The following is a 19,408-nucleotide window of genomic DNA, read 5'->3' on the forward strand; positions in this document are numbered from 1 at the left end:
CGCAGGGGAGGAAGCGGGAGCAGGTCTCCGTGTGGCTGGTGGTGGGAGTGGGCTCTGCCTTCCCCTGGGCTCTCCTGGGGCCCCCTTCCCCGGACCCTGCACGCTCACCCCTGCCCCTCAGGCGGAGCCCGGGCTGAGCCGACTCTGGAGGCTGGGGACCCCGTGTGTCCTGGGTGCTTGTGGAAGAGGAGGGGCCCGCAGCCAAGGCCCTGGATGCCAGGCTCTGTCCCCGAGGGGGTGTCCCTGGAGGAGCTCGGCTGCCCTTCTGGGCTGCTCCTGTGCTGTGAGTCCAGCCGAGCTTGGCAGGCACGTGTGTCCTGAGACTGGGCCTCTTTCCCTCAAAGCCTGTTGTTCTGGTGCTTCAGGGTCTGCATGGCTCTGCCTTCAGGAGCCTGCAAGCCATTAGCCAGCCCCTAGGGGACAGTCACAAAGGGCCCTGCAGTAGAGGCTTGTCTCCACGCCGCCCCTCCCCCATGCTCCCTGTGGTGGGCAGGCTGTTCTTTACTGTGCTTTGTGTCTCCTCGCAGGTACTGGCATCGAGAAGTTTCGAGAGCTGAGAAAGACGCACAGGAGCCTTCTTTAACAAAAGCCATCATCACGTGTTACTGGAAATCCTATTTAGTTTTGGGAATTTTTACGTTTCTTGAGGTAAAGCTTTTGCATACAGTGCCTTGCTATTCAGTGTATGTGGATCAGTCCTGAGATGGACGGGGTGGAGGGGAGAGAGGCCAGCAGTTGAAGGTCTGAGGATAAGTCTTGTCTAGGGATGATGATGGAGCTCAGCGGTTGTGTTTGTGTTTAGAATGCACAGATGCTTAAAGGCCTGGATCTCCTGGGGATTGCTGTTTTTCTTTACCTGATTAAAACACAGTGTCATGGAAGGATGGCACTGAAAGGAAAGGCCATTTGATACCATGTTAAGACACTGTTGGTGCTTAATAAATAATGTAAATGCTAAGAGTGATCCTTGACCCAACAAGATCCTACAACCTCAAGGAGTATGTGCCCTGTGGTTTGGGGGAAGTAAACTTGGACCAGAGCTCAGAATAACGACATTTTATTGGTGTTCAGAAATAATTAACTTCACCAGGTCATATCTGATAAACACTTTCCTAAGAAGGGGCGTCACCTCTGTCCTTCCAGGGGAGCAGAACTGGGGCCCTGGATCTGGGCTGAAGCTGCCCAGAGCTCCCAGGAGCACCCCCTTCCCTATGGACCGGGTACCCCAAACCCCAGCTCCCTGTGGGGGGAGCTCCAGCTTCACCATGAATTCTGTGTCCCACCCATTCTGGTTTCTGTCCCTGGTTGTCAGCGGTGTTGCTGGTTGCAGGGGGAGGCTTGGCAGCCTGGCGTTTGCAGCGTGTGTAGGAAGGGGTGTCCAGAGGGAGACCAAAGCCTGAAGCTGGGAGGTCTGTGACCACTGTGACCCTGAAGAGTCTGGGTCAAGGTCCCCAGTGAGACTGCTCCCCCCAGGGCACAGTGCCAGTCAGCCGGCCTGTTGTGGGCTGTGGCTGCAGGGTGTCTGCTGCACCTCCTCCTGGTGGCTCATGCTCTCTGTGGTACCTTTGTGCTGCCTTAGGGACATGGGCAGCCTGTGGGTGTGACAGCAAGTGGGACAGAGGGGCAGCTGCCAGGAAAGGGCTGTTTAGCTGGAGAAGGTAGTGAGTTGTCATCAGTACATTTTGTTGGGCCGAGGAGGGTGGGCAGGGGGTTTGTAGGTGGGGGATGTGGCTCTTGTCCTGAAGGGCCCTGTGGGCAGAGGGTGGCCAGGTAGGTGAACCTGCCCCCACACTGAAGAAACCAGAGACTCTGTCAGCTCCCAGGTGACTGATGGTGCTGGGAGTCTGAGTTCTCACTGATGACAAAGGTGGGCTGACCATGTGCCAGAGGGTGGGGACAGGTGCAGGGGCAGAGTGTCACCTTTGAGAGGACACAGACCCCCCAGGTACCGCAGTGCTGTGTAAAGGGCAGTGTTGATCCCACAGTTGTTCAGCCCAGTGATACTCACTGCTGGGGTCCAGGAAGAACAGCCCGGGGCTGCACAAAGTGGCCACTGGTAGAGTGCTGGCCCCTCTTTCAGAGGGTGGTTGTTGGGCGGTCATGGCAGGAAGGTGGGGAGTGGAGGACCTGAGGGCTCATCTCAGTAGTAGTCCTAGCAGTACTCTAGCAGTAACAGGGGCTCATCTCTACAGTACTAGTAGTACTTTTAGCAGTACCAGCTGCTTATACTCCCTAGTAATACTAACAGTACTCGTGGTAATGTAGGTTCATCTCAGTTACAGTGGTATTTGTGGTGGCAGCAGGACTGTTAGCAGTTTAGTAATAACAATTTTAAGTAGTCAGCAACTGTTATGAGCACTTTCCATGGAATGTCACTTTTGTTTCTTTGGCTTAGTCCATGAAATCCTTGGTGTTATGTTACCCCCACTCTAGAAGAGAGGACACTGAGTACACGTGGTTACATGTGTGCCTGCAGTTACACGAAGCATAAGGGACAGATGAGCCTGACCATCTAAGGACTGATGGCTTGTCCAGGGTCAGGGAGGCGCGTCCTGAGAGCTTCGTCTCCAGGGTCTCAGACACCTGCACCCTGAATTGGCCTCAGGGTAATAAACAGGGTACTGAGAACTCCTGGGAGCAGGGGCTCAGATTGGGGATCATAAATGAGGGTGGAATCCAGGCGACCACATCCTCTGGGTGCTGGAAGTGCCGAGAGTGTGACACTGGCAGCAGCATCGTGCTGGGTTCACAGGGGTCAGGAGCCTTTAGGAAGAAGCCACCTTTCCTCCTTTCCATCCCAACGTGGGTGAGCTGTGGCGGCCCAGGTGAGCTATGTCTACACGTCCATTCGCACACTTGTGACACCGTTACACACCAGCTCGTTGAGATGGACCCGTGGGAAGGCAGCGGGTCTGGGGTGGTGACTGTGTTGGGACATTGATGATCTGGGCACAGGCCGAGTCCTCTCTGTTGTTACTTAGTGAGAGCATGTGGCTGCTTGCTGAAGGAGGTGTCTCTGAATCTGGGGATGCATTTGCTCATCAGGATTGAGAACCCCAGATCAGCCCCTGGGTGTGGACATTGCTTCTGTCCTTTTGTCTGAATCCACTTTCCCACATGCCTCAGGCCTGAGGTCTTAGGGTGACAGCTGGGTGGGACCAGGCAGTTCCTGGGTGGGTAGCAGATAAATTAATGTGACGTGAAGCTGGCCTTTCTCCCAGGAGGGTGCTTGCTTGTTCTGGCTATTAAGGCCGATGTTGTTGATGACTCCCAGGCAGTGTGCTGTGACCACAGACAGCACAGGCGTGGCCTCCCCCAGCACTACTGGCAGCGCCCACGGGAAGAGGAAGGTGATACCAGTTGAGGACCAGGCTTTTAGTGTTAGGATTTTGAAATATGAAAACCTCTGTTCTATGAGAATTGAGAATGACAGTAACGCTCAGAGAAGCGAGTACCAGGCTGATGTTGAACCTGGAGCTCCTGGAGGCCACCCCTGATGAGAACAGATCAGCCAGCGAGCTCCCGGCAGGCCTGGCCCCTGTGTGCACCTCCACGGGGACTGCAGGTGGGGAGGACAGGTCTCTACCTGCCCAGGACCCTCAGGGTGGCGAGGAGGAGCCTTCAGCTGCTTCATGGGCCAGAGACACACAGGTCACCTCCCCACATCATCTGGGGCCTTCTCTCTGAAGCTGCTGGTAGGGAAGTGGGGTGACCTCACAGAGCCAGTGTGGCTTCCCCCAGGCCCTTCCCCTGAGAGGGGAGGAGTGGCCGGGGTTGCGTCCTATTCCTGTGACCTTTAGAAATAGCCCGGGCTTTTCTGGTCACTTGGCCTTTGTCCAAGGCCACGCTTGCTGATTGTCTCTGGTCCAGGTGGAGGCTGTAGGAAGGCACGTGTTTGTGGAAATCTTCCCTCTGGAGCTCAGCTGATGGGCAGGAAGGAAGCAGACCCTCTGAGTCTACAGGGAGCTTTGTGCCTCGATTCATGGCTCGTTCCCCAAGAGCTGCCCTGGGCTTTGCGTTTATTCCCCAACCCTTTCTTCCAAGTGTCCCTCACTCCCCTCTGCCCAGGAGGTTGAGGAGTGGCTGCTGGTGGCAGAGACACTGTGGGCCCTGAGCAGCCCCTGAGGACCACGCAGCAAGGGAGGGGTGAAGGAGCACTGAGCAAAGGGAACAGGGGCCCTGCAGGGCAGAGCTGCTGTGCACACCTGCTGGTTCCTGAGCACATAGCATTAGCCACTAGATGTGAGTGGTGTCCACAGTGACTGAGTCATAATGGGGGCAGTGCTTTCCAATCCATTTTCCTTATCTTTTTTTAAAGCTTTATGTAAGTTTTAATTGTGGAATCAAAATTTTTTAAAAATTGAATTACAATTGACTTGCATTTCAGATGTACAAACATAGTGATTCAATATTTTTATACATTAGAGAATTTTGACTGATAAGTGTAGTTACCACACAAAGTTATTCCAATATTATTGACTCTATTTCCTCTGCTGTGTATTATAGCCACGTGACTTATTTATTTTATGATTGGGAGTTTATACCTCTTAATCTCCTTCACTTATTTCACTTGTCCCCCCATCCCCTCAATCCATTTTAAGGAGTCAGGAAATAGGTGACTCATTTTTCAAGATTGCACTCAGAAAGGTTAGTTTTTTTTTTTTTTTTTTTTTTGGCTTCACCCACGACATGTGGAAGATCGCAGGCCAGCAGATCCCGCTGCAGTGACAATGCTGCATCCTTAACGCACTGCACCACAAGGGAGCTCCATAATGGTCAGGAATTTTAAGAATATGCTTAGAAGTGAAACGGTTAATCACTGTCTGGAAAAGCTGGCTTTTATGAATGAGGTTTCTCAAGAGGTCATGTTCTCCATGATCACCTCTCAGCAGCAAATGAGTTTTCCAAGCTTGTGCCATTAAGAATCGAGTAGCTTTCTTCCCAGGACTTCTATGTAGTAAAATGATCATAGCTTACACTTGTTTTTATGCTGGTTTCAAAGCACTCTGAGCTGTTATATATCATTTAGTTTTCTCAGGATTCCTTCGAAGTAAAGAAGGCAGGTATTTCCATGGATAAGGACCTGGAGGCGCACGAGGGCTTGTGATGGGCTTGGAGTCATCATCATCCGATGGCTGATCTGGTTTCTGAAGCAAAATGTTCTGATGCCTAGGCCAGTTTTCCATGAATTCTATCTTTTGCTTTTTAACAAATTTCTATTGAAGTATAATTGATTTACAGTGTTGTCATAGTTACAGGTTTATGTCACAGCGCACATATTTCTATACTATTTTTTAGGTTCCTTTCCCTTATAGGTCATTACTGAGCTATACAGTAGGTCCTTGTTGGTTGTCTATTATATGTATAGTCGTCTGTATCTGTTAATCCCAACCTCGTAATTTACCCTTCTCCCCACTCTCTTTTCCTTTTGGTAACCATTGGTTGTTTGTTTTCTATGTTTCTGAGTCTCTGCTTTGGAAATAAATTCATTTCTTCTTTTTTTTTTTTTTTTTAGATTCTGCATATTAGCGATGTCATATATTTGTCTTTCTCTGATAATCTCTGGGTCCTTGATGGGGGACAAGGGACCTCACACATGGTAACTAGAGGGAGGAAGTAGGCTGTGGGTGGAGTGGCTGTTTCACAGGGTGGGTAAGTGTTGCTATTCCTTTGCCTTTCACATTGGGATAGAAAATTGCTTTCCTCAAGTTTTACTGAGGTCATAGCCCCCATGCCTCTCATCTCATTGGTTTAGGATTTGATTTTTGTCTTGGGGGATAGATGACGGATAGTGTTTCTCCCAAACCAGCACCTTCAGCGTATGTTGGATGGAGAGCCATGGAAGACATCATTTTTTAGCTTGGCCTATGGCATGTTTAACTTTTGATTCCGGGGAACATCCCAGCTTCTAGGAGGTAAAGACATAACCCCCCCAACCCAGCCCTCCAGAACTGAGAGCCTGGGAGCCTCCCAAGCCTGGTTTCTTTGTGATTCACCAAGAAAATCTGGGCTCCATTCTCTTGATCTACTGACACGTGAACCTCAGGTAGGGAAGGATTGGATCTGTGTTTGTGCCAAAGTCTCAGTTCATAAAGGCTCTTAAAGCAGGAGGCGATGGCAAGAGTGTGTCTCCTGTACATGAGCCACCTGGACTTCCTGTTGGCTGGGGCCTTGAGTGCACAGGGGACAGGGACAGGCTGCCAGCGGGGCTCCTTCACATGGAAGCAAATTTCTCACCGTTCTTGTGCCGCCTTTTTCCGTCTTCATCTTAGGCCAAGACTCACTTGGTGTTTTGTCAAGTGTGTTCTAAAGCCCTGGTTATGGTATTTATTGGGCATCCCCAGTGTACTGAGCACAGTGTACTAAGGCTTCATCGTCTTTGAATGTAAAAAATTGGTTTGAGGTTAAAACTGCCTTCTGCTTGTCTCATAGAAGATAGCAGATCTGCATATTTTTTTCCCTAGATTAGCTATGAATGTAGCATATTGTCAAAGTGTCTTTTTGATACATTAATAACAAAAGTACAGCTTGTGTTAAGAAAAACCAGTATGCCTTGAATTTCTCAATATGACTTTTTTCTTTCAGGAAGGCACCAGAATAGTTCAGCCTGTCCTTTTGGGGAAAATTATTAGTTATTTGGAATACTATGATCCCAGTGATTCTGCCGCCTTCCACGAAGCCTTGGCCTACGCCGCAGGGCTGAGCGTCTGCGTGCTCACCTGGGCCTTTCTGCACCACTTGTACTTCTATCACATTCAGCGTGTGGGGATGAGGCTGAGGGTAGCCGTGTGCCACATGATTTACCGCAAGGTAAGTGTCATTGTCACCAAAGCGTGTACTTCCTCTGAAGCATCAGAGGTATTTTGGGAAAGTTCTCTGTAAATGAACAGTTTTGGGAGTTCCTGTCATGGCTCAACAGTCAGTGAACCTGACTAGCATTCATGAGAACACAGGTTCAATCCCTGGCCCCGCTCAGTGGTTTAAGGATCTGGTGTTGCTGTGAGCTATGGTATAGGTTGCAGCTCGGATCTGGCGTTGCTGTGCCTCTGGCATAGACCAGTGGCTACAGCTGCGATTGGACCCCGAGCCTGGAAACTTCCATATGTTGTGGGTGTGGCCCTAAAAGAGACAAAAAGACCAAAAAAAAAAAATTGTAACTGGGATCATTTACCCGTTATTAGAGAAGCTTGCTATTTGCCTTAAGGCAATTTTGTTATTGTTTAACCTAATTTTACCAGCAAATAATGAAAAGTTTTGTATTGAGATCAGGTCAGGGCTGCCTTTGATAGCTTTTAGCCACACATTGTTGCATGGTACCCACTGAATTTGTAACAAAATATAATTTGAAAGTAAGTATTAAAAGTATGGCGTTGGAGTGCCCATAGTAGCTCAGTGGGATAAGAACCTGATTAGTATCCATGAAGCTGCAGATCTGATCCCTGGTCTTGCTCAGTGGGTTAAGTATCTGGCGTTGTCGCAAGCTGCGGTGTAGGTTGCAGATGCAGCTTGGATCTGGTATTTCTGGGGTTATGGTGTAGGCTGAAGCTGCAGCTCTGATTTGACCTCTATGTGCTGTAGGTGTGGCCGTAAAAAGAAAAAAGAAGAAAAAGAAATAAAAATATCAAATTGATTTTCAGTGTTTTCATGCCTAAATTTGATAGTGGTGTTTATGGAAATTTTGTTTTTGGTGTTCATTAAAACCTTTGTTTACATGAAACTTGTATTTAAAGTGAACGTCGGTGATTGAATCTATAAAATGAAATCTAGTAGAAAAGAATGTTTTGGGGAAGGGTATGATTCTATCTTTAAATGACATTTAATATAACTGCCTGTTCAACATAATTGCATTAACTAAAGAATAATATAAATGAGATCTGATGTGAATACAGACTCCCTCACTATATTCTATAGCTATGATTGCTTTTAGTAGTATTAAAAAAATAGTGAACTGTTTGGGATGAAACTTGAAATTTTGCATCATTTTTAGTAATTTTGGAGAGAATTTGTTGCTATTCATCCAAGTTATTTTCTTTTTTTAATAATTATTTTTATTTTTTCCATTATAGCTGGTTTACACTGTTCTATCGATTTTCTACTCTCAGCAAGGTGACCCAGTCGCACATACATATTTGTCTTCTTTTTCTCACATTATCATGCTTCATCATCAGTGACTAGATACAGTTCCCAGCGCTACACAATAGGATCTCATTGCTTATCCAATCCAAAGGCCATAGTTTGCATCTATGAACCCCCAGATTTCAGTCCACCCCACTCCCTCCCCACTTGGCAACCACAGGTCTGTTCTCCATGACCATGATTTTCTTTTCTGTGGAGAGGTTCATTTGTGCTGGATATTAGATTCCAGATATAAGTGGTATCCTATGGTATTTGTCTTTCCCTTTCTGACTTATTTCACTCAGTCTGAGAGTGTCTAGTTCCATCCCTGTTGCTGCAAATGGCATTATTTTGTTCTTTTTTATGGCTGAGTAGTATTCAGTTGTGTATACATACCACTTCTTCTTAATCCACTCATCTGCAATGAACATGGTTTTTCCATGTCTTGGCTATTGTGAATAATGCTGCAATGAACATGTGGGTACATGTGTCTTTTTCAAGGAACGTTTTGTCCAGATATATGCCTAAGAGTGGGATTTCTGGGTCATATGAAGTTCTGCATATAGTTTTCTAAGGTACCTCTATACTGTTTTCCACAGTGGTTGTACGAATCTGCATTCCCACCAACACTGCAGGAGGGTTCCCTTTTCTCCATACCCTCTCCAGCGTTTGTTATTTGTGGTCTTATTATGATGGCCATTCTGACTGGTGTGAGGTGGTACCTCATAGTAGATTTGATTTGCATTTCTTTAATAATCAGGGATGTTGAGCATTTTTTCATGTGCTTTTTTGGCCATGTGTATATCTTCTTTGGAGAAATGTCTATTCAGGTCTTTTGCCCAAATTTCACGTGGGTTGTTGGCTTTTTTGCTATTGAGTTGTATAAGTTGTTTGTATATTTTCGAGATTAAGCCTTTGTCAGTTGCATCATTTGAAACTATTTTCTCCCATTGTGTAAGCTGTCTTTTTGTTGTCTTTATGGTTTCCTTTGCTGTGCAAAAGCTTGTCAGTTTGATTAGGTCCCATTGGTTTATTTTTGCTTTTATTTTTGTTGCATTGGGAGACTGACCTGAGAAAACATTTATAAGGTTGATATCGGAGAATGTTTTGCCTATGTTGTCTTCGAGGTGTTGGTGTCTTGTCTCAAGTTTAAGTTTTTAAGCCATTTTGAGTTTATTTTTGTGCATGTCAAGTTATTTTCTTAATACTGTATTCCTTTTTTCTTGAGTATGCATTGTAACACTTTTAATGATACCTGATCTGATGTGTTCAGTGATTTTGTAATGAGAAACGCTATAACATTCCATAGTTAACCCTGATCTTAACTAGTATAAAAGGAGTTAGGATTTTAGATGTCTTTACAAAGAAATTGACACAGATACACCATGTCATTAATTGAAACGCTCTTTATAAACTTGATGCTGGATACGTTTTTGCCCTGGGATGTTCTCCTTTACTTAAAAAAAAAAAATCCTTATTTAACTGTACTGTATGCCTGAAATTTGTTGAGAAAGTAGGTGGTAAGTGCTCTCCCCTCACATAAAAGAGGATGACAGCATGTGCTGATGGATGTGTTAGGTGGTTTTATTACAGTAATCTTTTCCCATTGTGTATTTATATGAAACATCACACTGCACACCTTAAATACATGGAATTTTTGTTAACAAGTAAAATCCTTATTGAAAGCTAAAACCAAACAATTTAAATGGAAAATTTAATTTCTTTCCCGTAGTTGGTACTTTCCTGGAGCTTTTGTTTCTTGGGATTATTCTTGTCAGCCAAATGACATCTGTTTCCTCCTCTTCTCTCCTGGAGCAGAGACTCATCCATTTTGTGGCCCTGTGAGCCCAGGGCCTGGCCACAGCCACAGTGACACCAGATCTGAGCCGATTCTGTGCAACATCTCGTGGCAATGCTGGATCCTTAACCCAGTGAGCAAGGCCAGGGATCGAACCCACATACTCATGGATACTGTGTTGGGTTCTTGACCCTCTGAGCCACAACAGCAACTCTGGCTTGGGCCCTTTTAAAGGTGATCGCTAAGGCTGCACATCTGCCAGCTTCCCACTGTGGCCCATTCAGCATTTTAGTGCTCTCTTCAGCTGAATTTGAAATGACTCTGAGGGCTGTATCATATATAAAAATGACTTGTCATTTATTTACTGTTCCACAGCTTTGATAAAATTACTTTTGGTTTTTGGTCATTGATTTTTTTTATTGTGCTAAAATATACACAGCATGACATTTACCGTCTCAACTCCTTAAGTGTGCTGTTCAGTGACATTAGGTGCATTCATGCTGTGGTCCAACCGTCACCGTGTGCATCTCCAGAACCTTTTCTTCTTCCCAGACTGAATCCCTGTGCCCATTAAACATTCACCCCCCAGTCCCCTCCCCCAGAGCCATCACCATTCTGCTGCTTCTCTCTGTAAATTTGGCTGCTCTTGGTGCCTCATATAAGTGGAATCAAACAGTGTTTGTCATTTTGTGTCTGGCTTATGTCATGTAAGAACCATGTCTTCAAGGTTCATTCATGATGTAGCAGGTATCAGAATTCCTTGTTAAGGCTGAATAGTATTCCATGATCAGTATATACAGCATTCTGAGTATCCGTTCATGTGGTCAGAGGACATTTGAGTTGTTTCCACGATTTGTCTGTTGTGAACAAGGCTGCTGTGAACATGGGTGTACAGAAAATATGTTCAAGTTTGTGCTTTCAGTCCTTTTGAGTACATCCCCAGAAGTGGAGTTGCTGGATTATCTGCTGACTTTATGTTCAGTTTTTGGCAGAATTTGTATATTCTCTTCCATCACGGCTACATCATTTCACATTCCTACCTGATTGTTGATTTTTTTTTGTTACCTTCAGGACTAAATAAGATTTTTATGAACTTGACATTTTGTTTGGATCAGCGGGTCCAGTTGGCATCTATTGAAACAGCTCATGGTGTCTGTTCAGGGTCCTCAGATCTCTAGGGCGCTTTGTTAGAACTTTTAACCAAGTAAGTAGATTGTGCTGCACAGGCTGTGTTTTCTGTAAAGCCAACAGACTGGCATTAAGAACACAGGTTCCCCCCAACAGAAGTAGTGTTTGTGTTTGTTTTTTTAAAAAATTTTGAGCGTAGTTGACTTACAATGTTGTGTTAGTCCCAGGTGCTCAACAAAGTGAATCAGTTATTTATGTCTCCAATCTTTTTCAGATTTCTTCTCTATACAGGTTATTACAGAGTATTGAGTAGATTTCCCTGTGGTTTACAGTAGGTCCTTCTTAGTTATCTCTTTTATTTTCGAACTTTTAAGTTTTTTTGGCTGCCCCATGGCATATGGGGTTCCCAGGCCAGGGATCAGATCTGAACCACATTTGTGATGTATGTGGCAGCTGTGGCATTGCCAGTTCCTTTAACCCACTGTGCCAGGCAGGGAATCACACTCACATCCTGGTGCTGTAGAGACACTGCTGATCCTGTTGCACCACAGCTGGAGCTCCAGTTTCTCTCTTGTGTACAGGAGTGAGTGGATGTTAATTCCACCTCCTAAATTATCCTTGACTTAACCGTGTCTCAGATTTACTTTAGTTGACTCCTAAGTCTAAACCTGTATCCTTTATATGTGGGTGTGTCCAAAGTCATCAACAATCAGGGTGGGGGGGTTGCTTCTACCTCCTTTTCCTCCCTTTACTGTCGCTGAGGGTGTGGCTGCCACCACATTAAAGAGGCTGTGGATGGGAGTTCCCTTGTGGCACAGAGGGGTAAGGATCTGGTGGTGTCACTGCAGCAGCTTGGCTTTGATCCCTGACCCAAGCACTTCCCCATGCTGTGGGCGAGCCAAAAAAAAGCCCAAGCCCTGCTGTCCGGGGTCATCCTGCTCCTCTTGACACGACTCAAGAGCCCATGAAAACACGCTCCCTTTTGCTGTGACCTCAGAGTGACTTGGTGTCACCATAGGAATCCAGTTCTCTGTTCCCTTCTCTCATTTCAGGCACTTTGCCTGAGCAACTTGGCCACAAGGGAGACCAGCACTGGCCAGATAGTCAATCTGCTGTCCAATGATGTGAACAGGTTTGACCAGGTGAGCTGTACCTGAGGGATGGTTTCCATTTCCTGTCCTTCTAACGGGTTTAGCTTATTGGGACACCAGGCACCAATGTTGGGTGTTGGCCAGGATTCTTTAGGGGACCTAAGACAAGGGATGTTTTTATCCACCACTGATTTCTTCTGTGTGCAGCTTAGATGTAACACTGTGTGTTGTCCTGGAGGTGAGAGCTTTGTTGTCCTAATAATAAACAGGCAGCCGTGGTCCTACCCAGCCTGGTTACTGTCCCTGAGGGTCCCCCTGGAGGGCCCTTCCTGGCACATTGTGCTGCTGTTGCTGCAGGACTGTCTGCTCCTCGATCAGGTGGTGTGGGCTGGAGGCAGAGATTGTCATCCCCCTGTGCCCTGTTCAGTGCCTGCTGCCCAGGGAGCCTTCGGGAAATCATGCCAGATGGGCGGGGGGGGGGGGGTCCCAGCCAGACACAGCCTGCTGTCGACTGTCCCCACACTCTCTTACACTTACCTTATGAAAAGATCACATTATCCAGGGCGTGGTAGCTGTTAGTCAGATCTGTATTGCACTAGACCACTTCTCTTTCAGTTATTCATTCATCAAACATGACATAAGGCCCCTATTCAGTCTCAGGGATGAGTAAGATTCCGTTTCTTCCCTGGAGAAGCCCCAGCGTGTCAGGGGGGTAAATACACAAGTATTGGAGAGTGTGGTAGGTACTATAATATAGGTTTTGTGTGTGTCGGGGAGGGATGGGGGCTGAGTTTTGGGGCAGAGAGAGTTTGGGGAAGCCCTGAGCTCATCTGTGGTCTTTAGACAAAATCAGCATCTTGCTTCCAGTGCTGCTGCTCTGGTCTCCCTGTTGTGGGCTCTGGGCTGACCTGGAGCAGCTTCATGTGGGGCGGAGGCTTGGATCTCTGCTTTATTAGCAGGCGGAAAACCTGCTGTGATCATTTCTGTTTAGGTTGCTGTCTGTCCCTTCAGAGCAGACAGTTTCTCTACTGTGTCCTTACGGGTTGTGTTTTGATATAGTCCTAAGAGGTCCTTGTCTTCTCCTTTTAAGGTGACGATGTTCCTGCACTTTCTGTGGGTGGGGCCTCTGCAGGCTGTCGCGGTGACCGCCCTGCTCTGGATGGAAGTAGGAATATCATGTCTTGCGGGGATGGCGGTTCTAATTCTTCTTCTGCTTTTGCAAAGCTGCATCGGGAAGTTGTTTTCATCACTCCGGTAAGAGAAACCCTGGGTTAAAAAACAGGTGACATAGAGTTGGAAACATTCAAAGTTTGCTCAATGCGTTTGTTTAAAAACAAGATAAATACCTTCTCTGCTCTCTTTGTGTGTGTTGTAGCCTCTTCAGGCTTAGCCAGGGGAGGGAGGCTCCAGCCTTAAGTTGAAGGCTGAACTTGAAGTGGGAAAAGCGAAGGCATTCATGGCTCTTCCTGGCATCCCACCGGAATAGGTAGAGTAAATTCTACAGCAGAATTTACTCATGTCAGAGTTATTTAAACATTGCTAAAAATAGTAATAATCTTACTGGCCCATATCTAGCTGCATATATTTTTGTTATGCTTGTATTAGAATCATTTTCGTGTATGCATGTTTGTGACTTAATTTTTTTGTTTGTTTGTTTTACTTTTTTTTCTTCTTTGGCCACCCTGCAGCCTATGGAATTCCTGGGCCAAGGATCAGATCTAAGCTGCAGTTGTGACCTAAGCTGTAGCTGTGGCAGGGTGGATAATTAATACACTGTGCTGGGCTGGGGATCAATTGTGTGTCCCATTGCTCCCAAGATGCTACTGATCCTGCTGCACCACAGTGGGAAGTCTAGTTCTTATTTTCTTTTTCTTTTTAGGGCCACACCTGTGGCATATGGAAGTTCCCAGGCTAGGGGTCAAATTGGAGCTGCGTCTGTGACCTACACCACAGCTCATGGCAACACCAGATCCTTAACCTACTGAGCAAGGCCAGGGGTCGAACCCGCATCCTCATAGATACTAGGTGGGTTTGTGACCAACTGAGCCACAGCTGGAACCCCCATGTCTTACTTTAATTCAGTGTCTCCATTAAATTAGCAGCATTCAAGGGCAAGGTCAGTCTTAATCATCTCTTTGTTAAAGCCCCCCATTCCCAGCAGCATATGGGATAGAAAAGTGTCTGATGATGAAGAAAGATCTGATGGTGATGAGTTAGTCCTGAAGTGGGTCCTCGAGGGTTAGAGGTGGGTCATTGTCCAGGGTGTCCGGTGATGAACATTGAGTTGTGGTGGTGGTTTTGGTACATTTCTGTGTGTTATTCTTCTCTTCTTGGGATTTCCTTTCCCATCTCTTCAGTGGAGAGATGTTCCTTATCCTTTGCGGGCCTGTTCCAGTGCTAAAGGGTCTCTGAGGATATTCTTGCTCTCCTTTCCCTTTAGAAATAACAGCCCCATCTTTTCTGCTCCCCACTCTTCACTCCTCTGTTATGACAGCACAGCCTGTCTTCCTGTTAGATTCCTTTCTGTCTTTCCTGCCCAACTGTGACCTCCTTGTGGAGACGGTTTGTATCCGACTCATTTCAGGTCTTCTGTAGCTGATCCTGCAAGTTCTCCAAGGTGCTTGTTGAATCGCGCTGGAGGGTTGGCTCATTGAAGTCTTTCTCCATTTGTACTTTGAGTAGGACCTGCCTGTGACATCAGCACAAATGGGCTGCAGGGAATCACGTGATTCCTGGTCCCTCCCTGTGCCCCCTGCTGCTGCTGCTACAGAAAGTTGGGCTGTGGTCACTAAGGTTCACCTCTCATGTCTGTCCCCTTAGGAGTAAGACTGCAGCTTACACAGATGACAGGATCAGGTCTGTGAGTGAAGTCATAACTGGCATCAGAACAGTAAAAATGTACACTTGGGAAAAGTCACTTGCGGATCTTATTGCCAGATTGAGAAGGTAAGTTTTACTGCATGTCACCCATATTTTTGTACTCCCCCCCCATTTTTACTGAATGAATTTAGAAATCTTACGAGTTTTCACATTAAGGTGAATTTAAATACTATCCACCCTCCACATGTGGCCGTGTGGTTAATAGAATAGTGGAGACATTATTTTAACCTGCTCTTCCTTTTTACGTTCTCCTTAAAGGAAAAATCTATCTGCTTCTCACTTATGCAGAAATGAAATTCCAAATATTTCTTAGTACTGCAAATCTCAAATGAGTAATGGTTCTAAGATGTTAGTGTTTGAGATTGATGTTTGTTTGTTTGTTTGTTTATTTATTTAGGGCTGCAGCCAGGGCAAATGGAAGTTCCCAGGCCCAGGGTGGAATTGGAACTGAATCTACCTGCCTGTGCCACAGCAACGCCAGATCCAAGACACATCTGAAGCTACACTGTAGGTTTTGGCAGTGCCGGATCTTTAACCCACTGAGTGGGACCAGGGATCGAACCCGCATCCTCATGGATACTAGTGGGGGTCGTTACCTGGAGGCACAACAAGAACTGCAAGATGATGATGTTTAAACTAAAACTGTCATTTAAGTTAATGTACCACAAATGGGGGCGATTATAGATGTTGGATATACCTGTTTCAGCCCAAATTTTGCTGATCAGTCTTCTTCATTCCAGAGCCATGAAATACTGTTCTTTTTGCTTTGCTTTATGTGTGTAGAATTTTCCCCACCTTTCATGTAAGTGTCTGATGAGAGCTTACACTCCAGCTCAAGGGGCTTATACCTCTCCGCAGTGCCCTGTCACCTCTCACCTCTGCACCCTCGTGGGTGCCCCTCCCTCTGCCTGGAACACACTCTCGTCTTCCTTCTTCTCTGGCCTCCGCCAGGCCTGACTGACGCCAGCTCGTCTTCTCAGGTTCCATGCATGTGCAACTCGCCATGACTCCACGACTCCGGGTTCCAGGCTCTGCTCTGTGCTGTGGGGGCCGTGCTGGCTGCCTCTGTCGAGTGTCTCGGTGTCTCCCAGGCTTGGGGTTGCTGCTTCTTTTCCCCCATGAGTTCATGAGCTCCTGGAGGGGCTGGGCTGTGTCTCTGTCAGCAGTGAGGAGCCAGTGCAGGACTTGTGGTTCCCAGTGCTTGCTGAATGAATGTTCCAACTTGGTCTCATTGACCCAGAATGTTTAAAAGTGTGAGCTTAAGCCTTCCTTTATTTGGAAGCAAGATGGGGTGATGAGGTGTGTGGTCCTTGTGTCGGGCAGACCCCCAGGTGTGCACTGTGTAGTGTCTCCATGCTGTGAGGGTGGTTTCTCTTAATCCATGTCCACCCTCTTGAAAAGGGCCCCCCCCACAAGGCTCTGGAATTCATGACTTGACTGTTGATGCTTCTTTAAAACCTGTTTCCTCCTCTCTTTTCCAGGAAGGAAGTTTCCAAGATTCTGAGAAGTTCCTACCTTAGAGGACTGAATTTGGCCTCATTTTTTGCTCTGAGCAAAATCATGGTTTTTGTCACCTTCATCACCATTGTGCTCCTTGGCAACGTGATCACAGCCAGCCAAGTGTTTGTGGTGGTGACACTGTTCGAGGCTCTGCGGTTGACGGGCACCCTCCACTTCCCCATGGCCGTTGAGAAGGTGTCCGAGGCAGTCGTCAGCATCCGAAGAATCAAGGTTTGGTGACAGGTTTTTTAAGTGTTAGTTGCAGGTAGATTTTACGTCAAATGAGTCCTTTTATTTGGGTCACTGGTCTAGTTAGGTGAGATTTAACTCTCTCAGTGCCAAGAGCTGGTCGTAGCTCCACAATGTCCCGTGTCCTCCCCTGTCATCTTAGGTGGAGTCGTTACAGGTTCCATAAGGTTCCTGCTCATTTCTGGGCAGGAGGAACAGTAGTGGCTCTGGGTGAGCAGTAACGATGGCAGGCGATTAAAATATTCAGAGCAGGAGCAGCAAACAGATCCATCATCTGTGCTGACGCGAATGACTGGGTAGCGTCAGGGCGCAGTCCTGGGGGAGCAGGACTCTCTCTGGGCCGGGAGAGAAGGAGCTTGCTGAGCAGTCCCTGCTCCTGGGCAGGATGAAGGGCTCAGCCTCCGTTAGTTCTGTGTCTCCAGTGGGTTCTTGGTTCTGTGGATGCCTTGCTTGTGGAGGGCTGAGCTCGCCTTTTGGATCTGCCTCCTCGTCCCTGTCCTCTTTTCCCTTTCTGCTTGAGCCTCTCCAGCTGCCTCTTCCTTTCACAGGTGTGATCTCACCATCCCCACTGTCTCCTTTTCCTAACTGTCCCTAAATACCGGGGACAAATAATTTACATCATCAAGACAAGGGCCTGGCTCCCCGCAGGTGCTCTAGTATTTGTGTGCTGATGATTAGGTCTCAAATGAGGATAAATGGTCTCTGGGAGCTGCCTGGGCATGAGCTTGAGTGTCTGGGCTTCATAGAAAAAATCTAATTTGTTTTGTTCCTACTTTGTCCACTGTGATGGATGCTAGTAATACATCTCTAGTGAAGTCAGATAGCTCAGGGTGTGATATGTTTTATCTTTGGGCCTTGTCATAAAAGCTGAGATTTTTTTTTGTGTGTGTGTGATTGTTTCTATACCATAATGTAAAAAAACTACTACTTATAAACAGATGAGTCAAATGGGGTCAGCTCTGGTCCCCCAAGTTCATCCCTCTCTCTGACGGGGCTTTAAGGGATGGTCATGCAGTTCAATAAAATTTCTTTTTCATGGCTTTCATATCCAGAAAGAGGACATTTAGGAATGTCCTTGGGCTATGGTGACATGCTCAGTGACACTAAATTGTCCAGATGGTGACTGCCCATGTGTACTGTGCTGCCGTGTTGCTGTTTTCTTATTGCCACAGCCGCTGTCTTCCATCACTACCACCCGGGCTTGCCGTGTGGTCCAGGTGCTCTTGAAGCCTTTACTCATCATCTCATTAAATCCAGACAGCAGTTGAATGAGATAAGCATTAGTGCCCCTACTTTACAGATCAGGAAACAGGTTCCTATAACAGGTGAAGTAGCGCATCCGTCCTCATATAGCTTGTAAACGACAGAACTAGGGTTCTGCCCAAAGCCTGGTTTCCCAGCCATTGTCACACTGCTTTCCTAGTACCTTCTGGAATGTGGACTGTCTCCTTAGGTGTGGTTTCCATCATCTAGTCTTACTCTGAAGACCTTCAAAGTTTTCATGATGCCTGAAACATCAAAATTTTAAACTCTAGGCTCCACTGGCTGCTCTGTTTCCCAGCACATGACCATCCACTCTGGTAGGGGTGGGGAGAGGGAGGGTTCTCTCCATGACATGCCATGTTGATCCCCACTTTGGGGTCTTTGCTCTCTCAGTCTGGCCCCCCTTGTCTGCCCTCTCTTCTGTTCTTGATTTAAGCAAATGCTGCTCCCATAGGCCTCCCATAGCCCCATGACCCCTCACAACACTTTCATTCATGCTGATCTAAGACTTCCATCGATGGGCACCGCACCACCGAGCACATGTCACGTGGGGTGATCCTGACTCCCCAGGAGTGTTCTCAGCCCCCTGACAGCAGACTCTATCTCCTAGTTCTTTATCATAGTCCATGGCCTATGTTGGACTCAGCATGGGCATCAAATAAATACTTGATTGACTAAAATAGCAGTGCAGGAAACAGCTGGGACCGTGCAGAGGCCCAGGGTAGGCCAAACTTTACTAGAAGCCAGAGAAATGTAGAGCAGGGAGCAGACAGGAGTCAGGCATTTCTGGGACATTGGGCCCTGGAAGGGGCAGGGGTCTCAACCCTGGGGACTGGTCTTTATCCAGAGTGCGAATAGATCTGAATCGTCCCCTTGTTCTGTGTGTTTGTCTGTGTATCTCAGACCTGCCCAACTAGACTTGGTAGACCTGCCTCTGAAGATAGGAGCTTGGCATGTGCAGTCTGTGTTCATGCAGATCTGCTGGCCTGTCTCCTGGGCTGGGCTCTGGGACCTTGCAGATAATTAGAAACTCTCAGTCTTACTTGGTTAACTGTCTTGCTTACTTGGTTAACTGTCTTGCTGGTCATATGAAATAAAAGAAGATTAAAACCATGAGGCTTTACATTTATGACGAATCCATAGCCAATATTAACACCCAATGGAGAAAAGCTGAAAGCTTTCCCACTAAAATCTGGAACAAGACAGGGATGCCCACTCTCACCAGTTTTATTCAACATAGTATTGGAAGTCCTTATACCCCCAGCAATCTGACAATCAAAAGAAATAAAACGTATCCAAATTGGAAGAGAAGAGGTAAAATTGTCACTCTATGCAGATGAAATGATACTATATAGAGAAAATTCTAAGGACTCCACACAAAAAC

At 46.7% G+C, this 19,408-nt stretch overlaps 1 protein-coding gene across 15 annotated transcripts in view; it reads left to right on the plus strand.

The window, feature by feature from the left end:
- Window positions 1-19,408, plus strand: part of LOC100153359 (ATP-binding cassette sub-family C member 4-like) — a 188,577-nt gene that overhangs the window by 34,304 nt on the left and 134,865 nt on the right. For all 15 annotated transcript variants that reach the window (XM_084982131.1, XM_084982126.1, XM_084982133.1 and 12 more), the window contains 6 exons: window positions 528-648; window positions 6,586-6,810; window positions 12,094-12,183; window positions 13,223-13,386; window positions 14,953-15,078; window positions 16,494-16,743. In XM_084982131.1, coding sequence (XP_084838257.1) covers window positions 528-648; window positions 6,586-6,810; window positions 12,094-12,183; window positions 13,223-13,386; window positions 14,953-15,078; window positions 16,494-16,743 — 976 coding nt within the window. The remainder of the gene's footprint in view (window positions 1-527; window positions 649-6,585; window positions 6,811-12,093; window positions 12,184-13,222; window positions 13,387-14,952; window positions 15,079-16,493; window positions 16,744-19,408) is intronic.

This window comes from Sus scrofa, chromosome 11 (assembly GCF_054392235.1).
Source record: "Sus scrofa isolate SSC_HxYL_T2T_F1_AM1 chromosome 11, Sscrofa_HxYL_maternal_Yorkshire_Landrace_v2.0, whole genome shotgun sequence".
Classification (NCBI taxonomy): Eukaryota; Metazoa; Chordata; class Mammalia; order Artiodactyla; family Suidae; genus Sus; species Sus scrofa.